At 47.5% G+C, this 21,359-nt stretch overlaps 1 protein-coding gene across 17 annotated transcripts in view; it reads right to left on the minus strand.

Moving 5' to 3' along the window:
- Positions 1–21,359, minus strand: part of EXD3 (exonuclease 3'-5' domain containing 3) — a 305,064-nt gene that overhangs the window by 247,251 nt on the left and 36,454 nt on the right. Inside the window, exon 1 of one of the 17 annotated variants that reach the window (XM_074609081.1) lies at positions 14,001–14,096. The exons of the other annotated variants lie outside the window; for them this stretch is intronic. Coding sequence (XP_074465182.1) covers positions 14,001–14,081 — 81 coding nt within the window. The 5' untranslated portion in view covers positions 14,082–14,096. Of the gene's footprint in view, positions 1–14,000; positions 14,097–21,359 lie in introns of those variants that run through there. 17 annotated transcript variants of the gene reach the window in all.

A 21,359-nucleotide genomic window follows, 5' to 3' on the forward strand; every position in this document is an offset into this window, starting at 1 on the left:
GTGGTCCAAATACTGGGACCTGAAGTGAGACAACAACCCAGGCACCGAAACAGCTCACTCCAGCTTTTGAGTGCTGCTGTTACAGCGCTACGGGACACCAGAAGCGCCGACGAGCATTGACTGCTCCCGCTTGTTACCCGGGCAGCAGAGCAATGTCTCTTCTATCTACTTTCCAAGCAACAGGTGAGTGCAGAGCGGGGCAGAAAGTCGCAAGCACGGCTCTTCCTGCAGCATGTTTCAGTGAGGCGAGCCCACAGAAAACAGGGTCTTGCTAAACAAGAAAGGCACTGGCTGAAAAGACACAGAGCAGTGCTGCTTATAGGTGTCCCGTGTGCTCCCCGTCTTGGTTGAGGCACCTTCGGATTCAGTGATGAACCGACCGTATCCCTTGGGCAAACGCAGTCCAGTTTCTTCAGGCTGTGTGTAACTGTGGGCTGTTGCAGCCCCTCTTCAGGGACTTCAATCAGGCTAACGATGGAAATAAGGCACAGGGAAGTTTATATTTAAACTCATTATCAGAGAGGAAATTTCTCACAACCTGATGGTGGTTAAGGAAAACATTATTTGGTTAGAACCCAAGAAACTTTACAATAGAGTAGGGCACTGCTGCAATGGGCAGAAGCAGAGGGACTGCCAAGGTGTAGCACTTCAAAACACGTCCCTGTGAATCCTAAAGAAAAAAAGACCTCCTCAGAACTGAGATTTTCCAAGCCTAATGAGGATGACATGCTGCGAAGTGAGGAAACCACTGACTTTGTTCACATATAGGGCTGGAAGGACACAATGCGCTTTAGGAAGAACTGCAACATTCCCCCGGCCATGCAGGTAAGCCTGATGGCCCAAACGCTCCTCACCGTGCCCACCAACTTCTCCACATCACTGTGTCCCTCAGCTTCCCCACATCATTGTGCCCGTCAACTTCTCCACGTCACCATGTCCCTCAGCTCCCCCACATCACCATGTCCGTCAACTTCTCCACATCACCGTGTCCCTCAGCTCCCCCACATCACCATGTCCATCAACTTCTCCACATCACCGTGTCCCTCAGCTCCTCCACATCACGATGTCTCTCAGCTCCTCCACATCACTGTGCCCCTCGGCTTCTCCAAAGCCTTCTGGGACACAACAAGGAAATCTGAGACGACATGCTGAAAATGGAAAATTGCAACCTTCTAAAAATTATTAATCACTTCAAATGCTGAAACAATACCCTTTGTCAAAGCTGTGGATGGTCAAGTTGGCACAGCTCCCACTAAAGAGAAACTCGATCTTCACGGGTATGAAAGCATGAAGCGGCATCCTGTGCTGATGAGATACTCGACCTGAATTTCTTTCAAGGTACTTCCGCCACCTCCTTTAGCCTAAGAGTTTGTGCAAAACAGGAAGACAGAATGAGCCCGGGCCAACAGCCTCCTGAACCAGAGACACCAGGCGGGTGCAGCGGGAGGGGGAAAGCTCTTCATTGATGGTAACTGAAGGCTGCTTGCTATTTACTGGGAGGAAAAACATCTTTTAGAACACTGTGCATCCTTCCAGGAAGCTATAACGGAAATTTAGCCAGTGAGGCACTACGCCGGGACTCCACACACTTCTGTGAGCCCTGCGAGCAGCGGCCGTCAGCTGTGAACGCTTCGCTGTCCTGCGGCGGCTCCTCTGCGCCACCAGCACCCGGTCCTGCACGGGGGCAGAAAGGAGAATGAGAAGAAAGAGGCCCCCAGAGGCCCCGTGTCTGTCTCCAGATAAGATCTGTGAAGCACCGGGCTGCAGCGACGTTTGTACATTTTAATTAACGTTAAGAAAGGCAGTAACAGCTTATTTTATTGAGGGCTGGGGCAAACTCGCAGCCCAACCACTTTAAGCAAGGAACGCTGAGAAAATAAACAACCGGTATCTGAGAGCAAGGCATTTCTGACCTATGCTTAAATCAGCGCTCGCAGCTTTATCGCCGTTTCCCCACCGCCCGGGATGCTGAGCTTCCCCTGCGGCTGAGGAAGGACGCTGACGCATGGCACAGCCTACCCGCTTCGTCCCACTCAGCAAACAAAGAGGAAGCTTGCACAGGCGAGATCAATAACGGGGAGGACACAGAGGCAGTTTGTCCCCAACGCTGGGCAGTTAATCCTGATGCACAATCCCCCCCGTGAATTTAAAATGCTTGATACATACCGTCTCTGGCTGTGATTAAGCATCTAATGACACACACCCTCTGATAGATTAGAAGTATTTGTTCTGTGCTCACAAAACGCTACAAAGAATGAAAAGCCTCCAAGGAAAAAAAAAAAACAAACAGGAGGCTCGAAACTTAAAAAAACCTAAGAAATAAGTGGCTCCTAAATGTTGGCTTAAGAGTGCGATACAGCAACAGAACAATTTTAGGTAGCTTCCATAAAAAAAGCTACAACATTATTTCTTATTACGCAGAATGTCTTGTGTGTAATTATTTGTAAGTACAAATGATACAAAGGCAGAGGCCAATTTAAAAACAAGCCAACCACTGCAAGCGCAGCAGGATATTAGACGTGTATTATTTCACGGCTAAGGTGGAACACTTCACAAAGCACTGAATATTGATTTTATTTCTGTACACTGCTTGGTTTGGAGAAGATATACAGACCAGAACTGATGCTAACACCAGCATTTCAATATACTGCTTGAATTCACTCTCTATTCATTATTTCTGCATTTCAAATTGGATTTTATGGTCCCAAATTCAGAAGCAAAGCGAAGCCAGTGTAATACTGTACTTATGGCCACCGCAACACGCATTTTGAATTCCACTGTTTCACCCCCACTTACCTACGCATAATTAATAATCTCTTTACACAGATTCTCATTCTGGTCCATTTCAGAGTCTGTGGGAGGGAATTAACCTGGCAACGCTTGTCACACATTAAAAATAAGAAAAAAGGAACAAGGGAAAACCTATAAAGATAAGAGGACTGAGGATACCAGAACGCATACATGAAAAAATATGCCTTTACAAGGACATTGCCTCCCTCTTTCTGAATGCTCAGAACTGGTTCACAGGCAGATAAATTATAATTTTCTTTCTCAGATAACAGAAATTCAATTTAATATGCTCAAAGCAACCAGCTCTGAGACGGAGCAGAGCTCTGGAGACCTCTGGCGCTCCTCAGGAGAAAGGAAAAGCCCCGTCCTAGCCCGGAGGACGTGCCTGCTGTACTAAAAGGCAGATGCCTTCAGAGCACTGTATGTTTAGTCATCTCTTTATCAAACCCTTAACTAATTAAACAATCCTCTTGTCAAAGAGGACAGTCATTGTTTGTGTGACCGATGCCCTGTAAACATAATGGGATAATCTGCCTTTCTCCTTTTTTTCTCCCTCAATTCTTCTAAACAGCTGGGGGATGCGCTGCCCGCTCTCCGGGAAGCCCCCGCTCATCTGTCATTCTCCTCCGCTCGCGGTGCTCCGCGGCTGCACGCAGCATCAGAAGCCAAGCTGGAGACAATGACGCCTCACATCCACCAACAATCCATCTGAGACCGTGCCATTAAAGAGTCCCCAGGCCTCTGGAGGGGCTGAGCGAACAATTGGGAGGGAAAAAGAAGCGATTCCTGGATAGAACTGACAATTAAACCTATATTGATCTACAAACGGCAAAAGATGCTAAACCGAAAGCATTTCCAGTACCCTCTTTTGACCTGAGTACCAGCGAAGAAAGAGCTTGCAAATGATAAAGCTTTGATCAGATGGCATCAGGCTTGCTTTACATCTGCACAGTTACACCAGCAAAAGCTGTTAATCAACAGTTAAAAGACCCCGAAAGTCACACTTTCAAAGCTGCTCTCCAGCCCCAGGTACCCCAGGGAACAGCTCATCTCACAGCAACTCGGTGTGCAGACACGCCACGATTAACAGAAATCAGAGAGGGCAACTATTTTCTCATGTGAAATGAGGACGGTGTTTCTGTAGGTTGCAAAATCCAAAGGTTTGGGGGTACGTCCCCTCGCTGTACTCCTGACACGGGGGTGCCTCCCCTCAGCAGAACTGGGGGAAAGCACCCCGGGCCCCTGCCCAGCTCTGCTGCCCGGGGACAGCATCATCCAACGCCAGTGCCTGGCGCTGCTCTCCTTCAGGGAAGTGTCTGGTTTCCTACTCACACCACCAGCAGCAACCTAAACTTCTTTTCTATAGGAAATTCAGACTACCCGCTATTTGAAATTTCGAATTCAAATGCCTGAAACCAAACTGAATCACTTTCAAAGCATGAAGATTTTGCAGAGCTGCGGCTCCCGGGAGAGAAGCGGAGAGCAGGCTGGGCGGGCAGCCCTCGCTCCCCGAGCCCTGGGGACACGGGCTGGGACAACATCTGCCGCTCTGCCCAGGGTGCTCCGGTGGCAATGGCCACACATGGCTGCACTGACCACAACTGGTGATAACCACAGTTTCATCTGGTATCATGAGGTTCATACATATCTGCCGGTTTGACTAAGGAGGAAATGCAGTATTTCTGTATGAAAGGTGAGGAGGAGGAGGAGGAGGAGGAGGAGGAGGGGGAAGTAGCGGGCAGTGGGAAGGGAAGGCTGAATAATACCCAAATGTGAAAACCTTCAATGCCCATCAAAAGAAAGCTCAAGGCCCTCTGCAGACTAATCCATCATCGGTTGTATTGTCAGAAATACGGGGTTACCAAACTCCTCACAAGCCGCCCGGGCAGTTCCTGGCAGTGCCGTTTCACACAGAGAAGGGCAGAGGACAAAGGGCTTAGCACAAGCGGGACAACTCTTCTCCCGAGCAACTCCACTCCGCCACAGTCCAGTTTTGAGGAGAAATCCTTTCCCCTGCTCCTCCGCAAAATACTCAAATGCCCACTTCAGGCGGTGTAGAATCATAGAATGGTCTAGGTTGGAAGGCACTTTAAGACCATCAAGTCCAACCATCAACCCAACACTGCCAAACCCACCACTAACCCGTGTCCCTCAGCACCACATCTGCCCGGCTTTTAAATACCTCCAGGGATGGTGACTCCACCGCTTCCCTGGGCAGCCTGTTCCAATGCTTGAGAACCCTTTCCGTGAAGGAATTTTTCCTAGTATCCATCCTAAAACACCCAGAGCCCTGCTCCTGGGTAGGACGGAGAATAAAACACATCCACGGAGGCTAATAAAGCCGGAGCGCGAGACACGTCAGCAGAGCGCATGCCCTACCGAGGAACTGACGGAGGTCTTCAGGTGTCCATCTGCCCGACCTCACTCAGCCCTACCTTCAATGAGCTCTCAGTTGGCTTAAAGCTCATCCAAAGGAGACCCAGCAACCACGTGTCCTGTGCTCAGGAGAGAGCACGTATAACACAAAGTCTGTTCTTTTTGCACCTCATCTAGACCACAGCAGGGGAAAAAAATGCAAGACTGCTCTATTTTTAACCTACCACCAAGAGAGACTTTATAGAGCCGCGCTTGAATCTGAACAAGTTCCTCATCTCAATCCAAGTTAAACCCAGCAAGTGTAAAGAAGACATCCCAAATGGAATATATCAAAGACAAAATGATGTTATCCTAGCAAAATTGCAAAAATTTCCATATCTCTAACAAAACAACTAGCAATATTGGCCTTAAGGCTGTTTTTCTTGCTCTCTGCCTTTTTTGTTTTTTCCCTTCCCTGGTGTTCCCTCCCCACCTCATCGCTGCAGCCAAGTTTTAAACAATATACATGAAAATAGCAGCTTTCAGTCTGTTCCTGGAGTAGCCAAGTTAATGAGGCCACATGGCATCCCAGGGCACTCCGGAGAGAAGGGTTCAAAACGCCTGTTAGTGCAGCCTGCGCCGCTCTAAAAAATGTAAAACATTTCAAACTGGCCAGCATTTCACTTTCTTTCTCCCCTGCTCTCCAAGTAAAAGAGCATTCAGACTTCCAAACACATACTGTGGAAAGAATGACATACTTCTGGAAAAAGTGAAAGACCGGTTTGCCTTTCTCAAGTCAAAGTTTTATAAATCAATGCAAATATTTTTCAAAAAAAGGAGCACACTTCTGCGAGTTATACCACAGCAATCAAACAGTCGTTGTAGAAACTAGTACCTGTTTTTCCTGACCTGCATTTTCAGGTTGGCAGGAAATCAAAGTTCATGTCAAATTACAGCAGATTTTGAACAGACTTGCATGTGCCCTCCAATCTCAGCTATTAAATCTGTTTGGGCCCAGCAAGATCATTTTTTGTATGAAAGAAGGTACCACTTTTTAAAATTACATGTGCTCAGTATTCTATAAATGCAAGCAGGTTGTCTTTTTGTTGTAATACTAAAAGGAGGAATTGATTTTCCAGAGAATTTGGTTCAACTAGAGACATTTTTCTCCCCTTGAACTGCTATATATACATTATCTGCCATATTTATAATAAAAGCCATGCGGTTAAGCAGACACAACCACAAAAAGCAAACGAGTCTAGTTTTGTCCTAAAGGCCTTAATATGAAAATGCTGCGGGGGTAACAGCAGCCTGAGTGGGTCTTGTGTTTATATAAACAAACAGCAACCAACAAGCAGGCATCTTCTGGGCTAAGAACCAGCCCGGTACCTGCGGCCAGGCCCCACGGCGCAGTGGGCCATAGAGCAGCAGGGGAGAACGCTTTCATCTGCTCCACTCCTCGCCCCACCGCGAGGCCATCGGCTTCCTCCTCGCCTCCCCTTTCGTCTGCGTGGGGTTGTGCTTTGCCTGTGTCCTGGTTTGAGGTAAAACAGAACCAACTTTCTGTTCAGTAATTTTACTTCTTAGATAGGCCTCTTGTAACTCTCTGAAATTAACAGCGCGTTGTGCCGAAAATGGTTCGTTCTCAGAGTGGTAAGGCCAATGTCTACAGTTAGCGCCAAGGAATGGTATGCAGAGAGGTTCTTGCTGATACTTATTGCTGTAACAGCCACAGTCAGCTAATTTCGTTATTTGCCCCCTTGGAGGGTCGGAAGCGGAAAAGCGTAGAGGGGTCCCACCTGCAGGGAGGAGTGCAGAGGACAGGGGACCAAAAATTGACCAACAGGGTATTCCACCCCATCAGCCCCATGCTCAGTGTAAAAGCTGAGGGATCACAGGGTCACCTTGCTTCCTTCAATGGCTGACGTCTGAGGAGGACCCTCTCTGTTCATCCGCCTTTGATCCCGATCCGTGTGTTCCTGACCCCAACTCTGGAACCCGGTTCCCACCCGTTGCTGAGCCCAGCCTGGGACTTCCCCAGTGCCTGCCTGTGACATCACCCTGGGAGCTTAATACGGTTTTGTATATACTGTATCAATTTCATTATTTTCCTTTATATTTTATTATTAATGTTCCATTAAAGTAGCTTAGTTTCTTTTAAACTCATAAATCTCTTTACCTCTCCTCCTCCTCTCCGTGTATGAGAGGTTGGGGGGGAGCATCTGTCATCGGCCATTGGTCGATTTGGCCCAAACCAGGACAGCCTGTTCGAGAGCGCAGCCCGTCCCGGGGTTTGGCATTTCGGAAGGGGGCCCACGCCAGGCCATGGGAGAGGCTGAGGTGGCTGCGGGGACTGGAGGGCAGCTCAGCAGAGCAAGCGGCCACCACAGCCCCACGCTGGACCTGGGGGCTCTGCCGGCCACAGAAGGGCTTCTCGGGACCCAGGCTGGTTTGTGGGCACAGACAGTACTGACACCCAGTGCCGGAGCTCCCCAAAGGCAGAGCACGAAGGAGCAGAGCAGGGACAGGGGTCTGGCAGGGGGTCACCTCACACCTGGCACAGTAACAGCCTGGCCGGACTCTTCTCCTGCCCCCAAGCCACCATCTCCGCTCCCGGGCCGGCAGTACAGGGACACACCACCAGGCTCACGCCGACATGGAAGTGGTGGAAGGTCCAAGAGGGTTTATGGCCCTGGCTCCCAGGGGGTGACGACGGCTGGGCTGCTTCCAGGCTGGAGCCGCCATGGCACGCTGCAATAATGACATCAAAGCAAGGCTCGCTCCCAACCTGTAACAGTGATTTGACTAGTGATTTTTAGTGGGGCCTGTGGCAACAGGACAAAGAGTAATGGTTTTAAACTAAAAGAGGGAAGATTTAGACTAGATATAAGGAAGCAATTTTTTACGCTGAGGGCAGTGAAACCCTGTCCCAGCTTGCCCAGAGAAGCTGTGGCTGCCCCATCCCTGGAAACATTCCAGGCCAGGTTGGACAGGGCTCTGAGCAACCTGGTCTGGTTGAAGATGTCCCTGCTCATGGCACGGGGTTGGACTAGATAGTCTTCAAAGGTCCCTTCCAGCCCAAACCATTCGGTGACTCTACGACTGTACCACCTTTTCTCCCTGTTATTTGCTCCCTGCTCCACCGCACTCACAGTAACTGAGACCGTGCTGACGGAGCCCGGATTGCACCACGCTCCTCTCCTTTGGGACTGGCACCTCTGCAGCAGAAATGCCCGCTGATCCGAGAAGAAACGGACACTGCGAGCTGCGGCGGTGGGACAGGACAGAGAAGAGCTTATGTTCACGAGGACTCAAGCACAGAGCACAGCACTACGCTCAGCCTCAGAAATAAACCCAATCTTTCTATTACAGCAGGAGATTTTTTTTTCCCCCAAGACCACTAAAGCTACTACGCAGAAAGAAGTGCACCTCCCCGGCTTGACCTCTGTGAGTTTTATTAGCTGCTTAAGTCATGAACCATCGCACTCTGCTTTTGCCACTATCTGGTTTAACATAAGCTTGCAAAAACTCTGTGTGAAGGAAACACATTTTAAGTTTCCTTTATTTTCATGCCCATTTTCAGATCTCTGTAGTTTCACAATGGCCATATTTCGCTAAAATTAAAATCGCTGCATTGCAAAACACATCCAAGAACAAAAAGCTTCAATTAAGCCTTTTTTTTTTTTTTTTTAGAAAAAAAACATGTTTTTCACAATCATGGCAGAAATTCTTTAAAAATGCATCTCCTTCGGGCCAAGTTAAAAGTGCTCAAATGCGCTGTGCATGCAAACCCTGAGCACACGCTGGCCAGGAGACTCCCCACCTATTCACATCCACGTGAACCAGAAATTCCTTTCAAATGCGTACGTTAACAGCTGGATTTTTCCCGTGCTATCTATACTAACCAGACCCAGCCTCCAAACCTCGCGGTACCCTGCTGAATTCCAATCACAGACCGCCATAAAGTATAAGGAGCCAGACATCCATTAGCAGGAATCTAAACTGCGCTGTGTTTTGGGAACTGCTGTTTTCGCTTATGTTTTTTTTGATTTATACCTCATAACTGCAAAACTAATGAGATTCTAATGAAAAGTGGGACATTATTCATTTGTTTTCCCCCCAGGAGGTTTGGTTTATTTTCAACAAGCATGCTACTGATTAAAACAAGAGGTGATGGTTTTAAGAAGCTGGAACATAAACCTGTTCCCAAATGTGCACGGTCTAAAACAATACACTGGTTTCTGTAGTTTACAGTTTCACTGACTTCATCTAAGTTGTTTTGTTTAAATATATATTTTTTTTTTATTTTTTTTAATGGTCACCTGTACATAAAAAATAAACATCTGATTTGAGTATCAAGTAATTGCACTGAAATCTTTACCTAAAGTCAGCCCTCCGGTTGTTGTGCTTCTTCCCCGCCCCAAACAGATCACCCCAAACCCCTGCGTGGATGTAAAACTGTTTGCAAGTGTTTTTAAAGACTGATTGGCACTTACAATTGAGAAACCAAATACAAAGTAAGGTACACAGATAATTAAAAATATATATCTATATAGTTCTCCTGACTGAAAACCTGGAAGTCCAACCTCATGCATTAGACACTCACTAAATATCCGCAGTAGGATATTTGAAAAAAATATTAATACTACACAGGTCTGTAGCACGATGGTTAAGCGTCACATCTATAAAGCTTTCCTGAACAATCATTACTCAGCCATATATTTAACATTTTCTAATCTCAAGTGTATCTCACATCATCTGTATGCAACCAAGAGTGCTTTTCATTGCTGCCTTTCACGGGGGGTTAGTTCAGATAGCGCAGAGCTCCCGAAACGCACCGTGCTGCATCTAGAAAGACTCTGATCCGAAACTCGAGCCCTCAATACAATAGGGTCACAGAGAAATGAAACGCTAAACCAGAGCTTTTAAACAGGCATTTAAATTAGGAAATGAGTTCTATAAACATAGAGCATTTGAACTGTCCATTTGCTATGGATAACGCAGCAGGGCCGCCAATTACTAAAGTCATGGACTCCAAATTGGCAGCGTCTGCTTTCCAATATTACATCAAATTCCTGACTGCAGCGCGCAGGAATTTAACTCCTCAAGATACAAAACAGAAACGCACCAACTACAAAATACGGACTGACAATTTTAATGCTTTATTCATTAAAGCGCATTCGGTTACTGCCTCATGGTTATGTTCCACAATCCAAATTTTTATTAAAAGATGTTAAGCCGCATCCTGGGCTGCATCAAAAGAAGCATGGCCAGCAGATCCAGAGAGGGGATTCTGCCCCTCTGCTCCGCTCCGGTGAGACCCCACCTGGAGTGCTGTGTCCAGCTCTGGAGCCCTCAGCACAAGAAGGACATGGACCTGTTGGAGCGGGCCAGAGGAGGCCATGAAGATGCTCAGAGGGCTGGAGCCCCTCTGCTGTGAGGACAGGCTATGAGGACATGCTATGAGGACAGGCTGGAGAAGAGAAGGCTTCAGGGAGACCTTAGAGCAGCCTTCCAGTCCCTAAAGGGGGCCTACAGGAAGGATGGGGAGGGACTCTGGATCAGGCATTGTAATGATAGGACATGGGGTAACGGCCTCAAACTGAAAGAGGGGAGATTGAGATTGGATCTCAGGAAGAAATTCTTTGCTGTGAGGGCGGTGAGCCCCTGGCCCAGGTTGCCCAGGAAAGCTGTGGCTGCCCCATCCCTGGAGGGGTTCAAGGCCAGGTTGGACGGGGCTTGGAGCAACCTGGGCTGGTGGGAGGTGTCCCTGCCCAGGGCAGGGGGTGGCACTGGGTGGGCTTTAAGGTCCCTTCCAACCCGAACCATTCTATGATTCCATGTTGTTTGTAGAGAGCCACTTCTCTGAGTTTAGGTTTGCCCAGTCCCTTCCCTCCCAACTTTTTCCTTCTTTTCCTACATTCTAAAAGTTGGGTACCAACAGCATCTCTGTCCTCCAAGCATTTCACCCCAGCAAACAGGATCACCTGGAGGTTTTAGGGGAACAGAAAATTCAATCCGCTAAGTCTAAAATACCGGTTTGTTTTTGGAGGCGATAAACAATTCAAGAAGTGATCCTGCAGCACTCAGCTGAAGATGAATGTCCCACAAAGAAAGCACAAGAAAGATAAGTTGTTCCACCCAACTGAACAAACATTTCCTCAGTCACACCCTCTTCACATAAAAGCAGGAATCTTTCTAAACTCATACTGAACAATTCTAATGGAAGGTCACAAACAATAACAATGGATAATTAAAACAATAATCACGCTTAGTAAGACAAAAATTATAAGTAAATTGCTCATCGGTTTTTTTCAAACTGACCAAGCCTCAGTAAGAACATGTTTTGGACAGAAGAGAATTTGAACTTAAAAGATTACAACAAGCTGCTATTCATCAAAAAATAAATATCCTCCCCCTATTTGGTACCGTGGGATTCACTACACAACAAAGGGATTTTGTGGGACAAAGGAAGACAGAGCGTAACAGACTTGCTGAAGAGGTAACAGGCTAAAGTATTTGGGAAGCAGACAAGTTCTTACGCTGCTTCACAATTATCCATCCCCAAATCCAACAAATTAAAACAAATGAATACAAATGGGGAAGTCACCATTTTTGCAACAGCTAACAAAGTTTTTGCAACAGTTTTAAGAGGCTTAAACCAACCACCCTACTGGATTTTCTTTTTTAAAAGTACATTATCTCCAAAAAAAACCCTTCACATTCTTAGCCGTTGCATTTACAAAGTTGTTTACACCACGTGAGGCTGCGACAGCACGCCGTGCAGGCAGCACACCTGCAGTAAGCTGGTACGAGATGATGGAAATTGAGCAGTCTAAACCCATTGCCAAAGATTGTGAAAACGTGCAATTCTCGTCAAAGCTTACACCTGTGGGGTTTGGGTTTTTCTGGTCCTATAAAAATATCTAATTTAAAACGGTGGAGAACCATGACATAAAATATAGTGTAATAAATACCAGCGTTATCCGTGGCACGTTAATTACAGGGCTACATTAACTGTAATTCTAGAGGCGGTATCAGAAGTCAGACAGAAGCTTTCAAAACAACTTTCAGCCCACGAGTGAGACAACCAGCACCGACGCTCAGCACCTTCCTATCTCAGAAACCCGCACTGGATCCTCCTGGGAGAGCTCAGAGGAACCTGGGACTAAACATCCTGATTTAAAGCCAGCCCTTTGGTTAAGCAGATCTTTAGACAAAGAGAGCTGCTCCAGACCTCTTCCACCTCCCAGCCTCCGCAGAGGAGGAACCTCCGGGCTGAGCACATCGGCCCACACCCGGCTTACGGCTCACCCGAACGGCACTGCCCTGCTCAGCACCCCGAGCTCCCAGCACCCCTACCTTGAAGATACAGGAGTGGGAGTTGTGTTGGAGCCACCATGAGGAGAAAAAAAAAAAAAAAGATAATTTAGCTGGAAAATATAGCCAGTATTTTCATTTGGAGTTTTCTGCGAGGAACGAAATCAGATGAAGAACAGCTACAATTCTGCAAAACACCTCCTTCCCCAGCGTCACCACCTTCAAAACAGAGGGTGATGCCCCAAAACACGCAGTACTGAGGCGAGAAGCCATGAGATGAGAAAGCAAGTGTTCCAGGTAGTGTTACCTGTTTTTCAGATGGGAAACTGAAACGCAGAGGTAGACCAGATGTTTCCACTACCATGAGGCACACACCTTGAGATCTCGGGAACTTGGAGCTTATTTTTTAGTTTTTCAAAGCATTCAGCTTGACCACACTGTTACAGCTATGTTTGCTCTAGGTTTGTCACCAAGTACCTTTTATTCAACTATGCCGATGAGGATGGTGGGAAAAATTATGAAAGGTTTCAGGCAGAAAAGCACATTGCAGGTAATACAGCAGCAGAAGGGATTTCGTGCCATTTAAACCTCCTCCTCTATCCACTGATCCTGTTCCATGGGTTACAAACTACTTACCTGGCTCTTTCCTCCCAAAAGAGGATTCCCTCATCACAGCTCTCCTTCACTAGTCCCGCTGCCCCCACACTACCCTTACTCATCTCTATTCCACAGGCCCAGCTCCTTTTCCTTTCAGAAATCATTTAATCGAAACTCTGAACAATTGCTCTGAGCGTGCTTAGCTTCAAGACAGCTGCCTCTGTATGAGACATCTACGGAGGAAAAAAGAACAGAAGTCAGGTTTTTGTAGGAATGCAGTATTTCCTTTTCTCGGCTCCCTCTGCACGCCCTGGTTACGGTAACGCGGGAGGCAGAGCTCTGACAGACAGGAGCTTTCTTAACTACACACTCCAGAGCACATCCATCTTCAACACTCTGAAAAGCAACAGTTCTTTGGAAAAAAAAGTTTGTATGTGGTCATGTAATTAAAGACTGTCATAATTCACACCCACGTTGTGGTGGGCTGGTGTTGTGCAGGCATCCTTAACTCTGGCATTTCCTTATTTTAGGCTACTTGCATTTGAAATCTAAATAATGTTTTTATCGTACCGTGCCATAAATTAATTGTGCAGAAAAAGTAATGTCTTTAAAAAATAATTCTTCAGAATGAAAGCCCAGCTAGATCCCTTGCTAGAATTAAGCCACAATCCCTGGCTCCTCATTCACACACCAGTCCCGGGACAGAAACACATCTGTGAACAAGCTTGAGCACATAAGCGCTCTCACTGCGCTTAAAATTAAGCATATGATAAAGCGCTACAGGCTTTAACGAATCAAAGCTGCAGAGAAAACGCACGGGGCTGAGATCAAAGAGAAGAAACTGTAAAGTGAATGGATTCCGAAAGGACTTCGGCTGACAAGCCAGGCATTCACACCATCAGAGGTCCGAACAGAGCCTTTTTCTTTCTCATTCTTACCCCAGACAAATGAAGAATAATATTGACGCCATTAGCAATAACTGGGAGATAACGGCATTGTTTTCCCTGCCGATGAGGCATGCCTCCGTGCGTGGGTGTGGGATGGGTTAGTCGCTATGGAGCTGGATCAAAAGCGGTTGTTAAGGGAACAAGCAGGAAAGGTAAAACAATGGCTGAGATAAGAAGCATCTCAACAAATATGCAACCAGACTTCTGGGTTTATAGCTGCGAGGAAGGCGAGAGCTTGGCCCCCACCCTAGCAAGGCGGACGTTTGCCAAGGCTGAGCAGCAGGAGATCAAAGGGAAGGCTGGGACCCCGGGGACCGGCCGAGGAGGGGAGGAGGCTGGTGGGGCGGCCGCAGACCGCCCAGGGCGCCAGCACCGGCCCGGATGGGGCCGCACGCCGAGGGACCGGGCTGCCAGCGAGGACAGCAGCTCTCCAGCCACAACCCAGCCTCGGCGGAGCCTTCCCAAATGAGAAAGAGAAGAAAAAGGTGAAAACAAGACCCCCGCGTACAGGCCTTTTGCTCTGTGTCCTTTGTGGGAAGGAGCTCTAGAGCAGCAGGCACTGCCACCGCTCCATGAAAGGCAGAACTTCCCGAGATGGAGGAGCTCATTAAAGCCTTCTTACAAAGCAAGACTTCTTGAAAGCAGCCAACTTCTCCGTCACAAGGTTCTGTCTAGCGACCTTCACCCAAAAACTCCTTCTTTCTAGGAATTAATGACAAATTGCTTGCCCGCCCTCGTAACCCAGAACTCGGTTCTCGCACAGCTCCGTACAGAGGGTGCACTCAGCAGCGTATCATCTGCTCCTGCAAGTCATAAGCTACAAATTGAAGAAACACACCAGGAGCTAAAATGAGTTTCCGAGAACAAAAACAGCTGGTAAAGAAACAAAAGCCAAATATTCTCCTGGCTGCTGGCTGCATTTTTTTTTTTTTTTAATTTAGCTTAAAAGAAAATGAAAAAAATCTGCTTGGAACCCAAACAGTCTCTAGCTGAAAATGTGGTGTCTAGCCTGAAAAACAGAGGCTTGTGGACACCATGCCAAGCAGCACAGGATTCCCATGGACCTGGTGTTTCTCAAGCCCTTAATGTGGTTCAACTTAGGCAAGTGGTTTTAGGATTCCCAGTTTAAAATCTACAACGCACATCTGCAATTCATTCTAGTTTCTTATTTTATTTCTTACTTCTCCAACCAACTCCAAATCATTTTACGAGTTCTTGCAATCCGGTACTAATCAGTTACTCATGCTGCAGGAGTCCCCGCTTCCTAAGAAGGGCTCCCTTTGCACAAGAAGCCAAGCTGTGCATTTCGTCAGCCGCATTTCGCCAGAAACAACAGTAACTACCTGATAAAATAAGAATGCTTGGCGGCGTTTAACGCATGATTACAAGACACAGAAAACTTCTATCCTAATATACAGCAGTAACCATTTTCTACGCTTCTGTGGGACTCACCACGTTAAATCGAAGGTGACTCCTCTGCTAAAGGACTAAGGGAATTGCCCGCTTCTGAGAGGGGGATTTGACCAAGTGGCTTCAGGGAAAACTTAGGAGAAATTTTCATCCAGCTGTTAGGAAGGAATTCCCATATGAGAAACACCACTGGGTTAAAACCTTCAGTGGAAGCGTGCCAAAAATCAGACTGTCGGGATTTGTCCCCTGCACATCAGAACTGGCAGACGAAACGCAGAGAGGACGTGGCAGGCAAGGGCAGTAATTCTCTGAAGCCATTTTGTCTCAGTAAGAAGCACTAATGCGTGATATGGATTGTCTCTTTACTTCCTTGCTCTTCTTGTTTAAAATACAGGTTGTGTATTTTAGCGCTGTTGTGTATTTTAGCACCAGCGCTGAGACCCTCTGGAAGAAGCAGCATCACCACCTACTGCCCTGCCACGGGGAGACCCCGCTGGAGGGGCCGCCAGTCAGACGTGAGAGGCCGATGCAGACACATCCTCTTCCTCACTCCAACCCAGACCAAAACCATGGGTGTAGGGTAATTCCTGCTCTTGGCTCCCACAACAAGGTTCACCGCACGTAATACAGAAACCCAGTCGGCGGCGAACAGTCCAGTTTTCAGGGGTCCAGTCAGCCTGTCATCACCCACCCGGTAACAAGCTTCTCGCTCCCCGGCGTTCCCTTAAACTTTGGGGGGGAGCTACAGACCCAAACAGAATCAGGAAATTAGAATGGCTTTGTTCATAAACATTCTCCGGCTGGCGGTGGATGCAAACGAAAACTTTGCTGGCATCACTACATACCTTGGCACCATCAGAGGATCCAAGTGTGACCAGGGAATGGACAGGGCTGCTTTTTTCCAGTTTTTATCTTTCTGCCTGAAAAATCTCAACCGCTCCCTTTCCCAAAGTGCTCTCAAGATGAAGCTTGTACAAAGACGAGGAGCAACAGACTCAAGTTTCAACCAGGAAAATTCTGATTAGATACTGGGGGGGGAAAAATTCACAGTTGTCAAACGTTGGAGCAGGTGCCAGGAGATGTTGTGTTTCTCCATCCTTACAGATAGAAGGGCCTGAGGAACCTGGTTATAACTGAAGTTGGTCCAGCCTTGAGAAGATGAGGCAAGGGTAATCTCCGGAGGTCCCTTCCCACCTAAATCAGTTATTATTTTATGATCTTGGTTTATGACTCCCCGTATTTACCACCTGTGGTTACTGGGTGGGCAGGATGCAGCATTATCAACACACAGATAACACCTGGTGGCTCATCTCCATTTTGTCCAGCTCTGTTAACAGTCAAGAGACTTGCAGGCATGTTAGCTGAGCCGGTTAAAGGAAGGTGGCAAAACTCAAGCCAGGCAAGACAAAGAGGATAATTGTGGGTTTAAAGGCAGAGAGGAGATGGCAAAGGTTGCAGTGACATCCCTCACGGCAGACTGAATCTCCACTGGTCAACTCAAAAGTAATTCTAAACCTCGCAACAGCAGGTTCCTCGCTCACCCTGGCTCAGTGCCATCCTGCACCAACAAGTCTGTCACAAGGGGACTTTTCATAGTATAAGGCAAGTAGTTATCAGGCCACATCTCTTCTTTGTGTGGCCTCTTCTCAGCTGGGATCGTTCAGGTAGGTGGTAAAGCCATGCTGGGCACAACGGCTACCTAAACTGCAACCCAGAGTTGTTCTGACTGGCACAAAGTAAACATTTCTCACATTACAAAAAAAAAAGGAGGCAACAAAAATACACCGCACTGCGATACCACTGTGATCTGTACTCAGGTTCAGAGGATGCGATTTCATCTTTTACCGATCTCCCTGGCCACTCGTAAAACACAGATTACAGATACAGACTTGCAAAGATCGTCTGTACAGGTACGGACTGCGCTCTCGCATGCATTCAGTGGGACACACCGATGGAGACTGCAGCATAAGCACGTGGAGACTGACCGCGGCAGCGGACTCACCTGCAGAAACGGAGCTCAGCTTACCCTTGGATGCACCCTCCGGCCGGAGCGCCTGCCCCTCTCCCCTCGGCGCACCGCTACAGCTCATACCAGCCGGACCCTCCTTGGAAAGCATCCTGGCAGGACATTCCCCACGGCCACTGCTGTTACGTACGCCCGCGCCCGCAGGCGCGTGCCCACGCACACGCAGCCTTGGCATGAAATAACCCCAAAGGCTCTGACTTCTCTGCCGTGGTGCGACAGCTACGCTTGACAGGACTGGAGACCGGGCAAAGAAGATTAATTGTGGCAAGAGGGGGGCTATAAAGGTCATTTGCAGCTTTGATTTATTTGCTTGCTGAGCCTCAGGAGCTACACACGATTACTATTTAGTGTTGAAAGGTTATTTTGCAAATATGGCTTTAGTTGCCCATTAAGCGCTCCTGTTTGTAAGCCCTGTAAGTTTTAGGCTCACCCAGGGTGTTTTAAATGTCCCTCAAATATGAAGCACCAGGAGCTGTGTTCTTCACCAGGAAGCCTCCTCCAGAAGTGCCCTGCCAGGAAATCATCTCCCCCTGTCTCCAGACGTTCATTCCTGCATCCAAGTCAAACGGTCAACTCCGAAACCTCTACTGAGGACTCTTCCCCCAGCTATCCAAATGTCAGGTCCCACTGAGACCTGAAGGCACTGAGGATACATTGTCGTCATTCCGAAGGCTCAGACAAAAGGATAAACAAAGCCATCACCAGCGCGGCATTAAAGGACTGTATAAAAACCCCCGAGTATAAAACAGTGACAGCAGCAATCACTGCAGCATTGAATTTTAATACTTCAGTGATGGAATTTTTCCCAAGAAAGGAGAAATCACTTCTAAGAGAGGATGTACGTTAGTAAAAAAACAAATAAGTCATCAGGAAGAAGGAACATTATTCTTTCACATTCACATCATCTTCAAAAGCAAAATAGGTTACAACTAATTTAGCCTTTTTGCAAATAGACATTTCCCAGTGCCAAATTATAAGCAGTCAGAAAAAGACAGTGTTTGCCATCTAATGCACCACACTTTTTTATCATCTCTTTAAAGTTATTAACAGATTGTAACCTCCTGTAACTGGGTTTGAACACGTTTTTCTGAGTCCTCTAAACTGATTTTGACTTTTTAAAAAATCTTCATAATGACTTTTCTGATGGCTTTTCATACAGGTAATCTGAAGTCACCGTCCTGAAGTGGCATCTCTGCACGCAAGAACATTCCCCCTGCCGACTGCGTTAATAATGGTTAAATGACCCGCTGCCCACTATAAAGAAAAATCTGAACAGGAACTGGGGAGACCCACGAGAGCGTGGTCCTGGCACACGAGCGGGAGTACAGGTCCTGCATTACTCTGGTAGACAAAAGGGTTACAGCCCCCTTGAAGAGCCAGTGAGATCATGCCCGAGATCATGAGAAAGATGCAATCACTGCTAGAAATCGCCATTGACTTTACTGTCTCCAAAAGCAAGCAGGCTCCTTACAAAATTTTCCACCTAAATGGCTCAAATTTTCAGGGCAGAAGCAGTTTTAATCAGAGTTCAGTATTCATGCTTTCCAGCACATTCTCATCCCCGTATCAGAAATTTTAGCTATCGAAATCAGCCACAATTCTGTACATCTTTCCACAGCGAAAGCCCTGGGGCTGGACAGGATCCAGTCTGATGCCCAGAGCCCTCAGCTCCCTGCCAGGCACACAGCCGTCACGGGCAAGTCCACACTACAAAATCCTGCTGGGCAGGGCACTAAGTTTTAGAAGATGGAAAGAAGCATTAACCGTTGACACGTCATTCCACAGCACATCTCAGTGGGTAGAAAAAACAGGTCCCTCTGTGGGGACACCATCCCACAGCAGAGGGGACATGGCAGGATAGTGCTACAGCCCCACTACTCCTCCCAGCTCCTCCTGGGTCAAGAAGATCCTCCACCTCAATGCACACTCCTCTTTCTCTCACCGTCTTCAGCAAAGGCTGGCGGATATCAGATGGCACTTCTGGGCATGCTCTAGTGGCAGAGATTGTAGGGGTTTGGCTTGTTTTGGGGTTTTTTTGTGTGTGTACGGTTGGACTCGATGATCTCAAAGCTCCTTTCCAACCATGAAGATTCTATGATTCTATGTCTCCTGCACAGCAGCTCTCATCCAGCTCTGTCTCCAAGAGGAAGCAAAGGGCCTTCAGCCCTCTGTGTGAATGCTCCTCCTGCAGCATCGCCCCAAATTCAAGAAAGGGGGCAGAGGAGAGGAAAGGCCGACAGAGTTGGGGTAGCAACACAACATTCATCACGAAGGCAGCAATGCGTAGCAATGTTAATCCAACACACACTGCAGAACCACCGCATCGCTGAGCTCATTGCTGAGCTGTCGGTGCATCACTCACCACCGCTGCACAGAAACCCACAAAACTCGGACAGAGCAACAATGACCAGATTTCTTACGGGAGGAAGAATGCTGTCAAAGCCTGCTTTGGGGGCAAAAGAGCCAAACACTAACAAATATGTTTTCACCCTTCTGAGTTCCTATTCAACAGAAAGTTAATATAATTAAGAAATCTTTTAAAAAAAATCAGCCAGAAGCTCCTATTTCACTGCATAGCTCCCAGGACAGGTACAACTTCACCATTTGGGCATCTATTATTGCTGTCTTCATTGACTTCCTAATGACAAATCTGGCTTTGATGAGGAGATCTATCTGCCCAAACGGTGGATCAAGATTCCCTTCCTTGGCGCTGAACGACTGCTTGCCCCTTTCAGGCTTTAAGAGAGCACTCGGACGTGGTCCTATGGGAGCAACCAGGAGCGTGGGCAGGAGCTCACACTGGCTGCTCATGAAGCAGGACTCTTGAGGGAACACAAACTGCACATCCTTCGTGGTTCTTACTGACTGTCCTAGGAACGGCAACACTGCAGCCAGAGGACAAACGTCTCCTCGTTATCAGCCCAGCCTACAATTAGCTGATAATTCTCAGCTTCCAAGATTTGGAAAGACAGGCTCTGGAGAAACATTCCTCCAGTTTCCTGTTTGAGTAACGCAATCCTCACTGTCTGGATCTCGCAGTCAGAACGTCATGCTGCACCCGGGCCAGCTTTATTATTTCTTTCATGCTTACTGTTTACATTTTGCCTTTCACCCTCCACATGTTTTCTATCTAGAGCTCTTGAAGGTAAGTCATGAGCTTCAGCTATTGCACAATGCAGCATCTCTAGGGACCTTTGATATTCTCCTCCAGATGGTTGGGTGGACAATACTCTTCTTTCCACATCCTTTACCCTCTTAAATTCTCACGAGTCCAAGTTTGACCAAATTTTTAAATTTAGAATACAGATAAAATTGTTTGCTCTAGCTTCTTCTTTATTTTTTTCATGCTGGAAAAGGTTGGAAAATTCTTGGCAATAGGCTTCTACTGAGTATACAAAATGTCAGTTTGCCTGGCAACACTGCTGTGGTGGTACGGCCTCAGTCAGTTGCACTTGTGATGACAATACTGAATGGTATGAAAACATTTAGCTGTATTAGGGAATCAGAGAACAGAGCTAGAAGGGCCCTTAAGAGCTCTTCTAGTCTTCCTCATGCCTTAAGGCAGAATCACAGAATGGTTCGGGTTGGAAGGGACCTTAAAGATCATGTAGTTCCAGCCCCCTGCCCTGGGCAGGGACACCTCCCACCAGACCAGGTTGCTCCAAGCCCCGTCCAACCTGGCCTTGAACCCCTCCAGGGATGGGGCAGCCACAGCTTCTCTGGGCAACCTGGGCCAGGGGCTCACCACCCTCACAGCAAAGAATTTCTTCCTCAGATCTCATCAAAATCTCCCCTCTTCCAGTTTGAGGCCGTTACCCCGTGTCCTATTATTACACTCCCTGATCCAGAGTCCCTCCCCATCCTTCCTGTAGGCCCCCTTTAGGGACTGGAAGGGGCTCTAAGGTCTCCCTGGA

This window comes from Larus michahellis, chromosome 15, assembly GCF_964199755.1.
Source record: "Larus michahellis chromosome 15, bLarMic1.1, whole genome shotgun sequence".
Lineage (NCBI taxonomy): Eukaryota > Metazoa > Chordata > Aves > Charadriiformes > Laridae > Larus > Larus michahellis.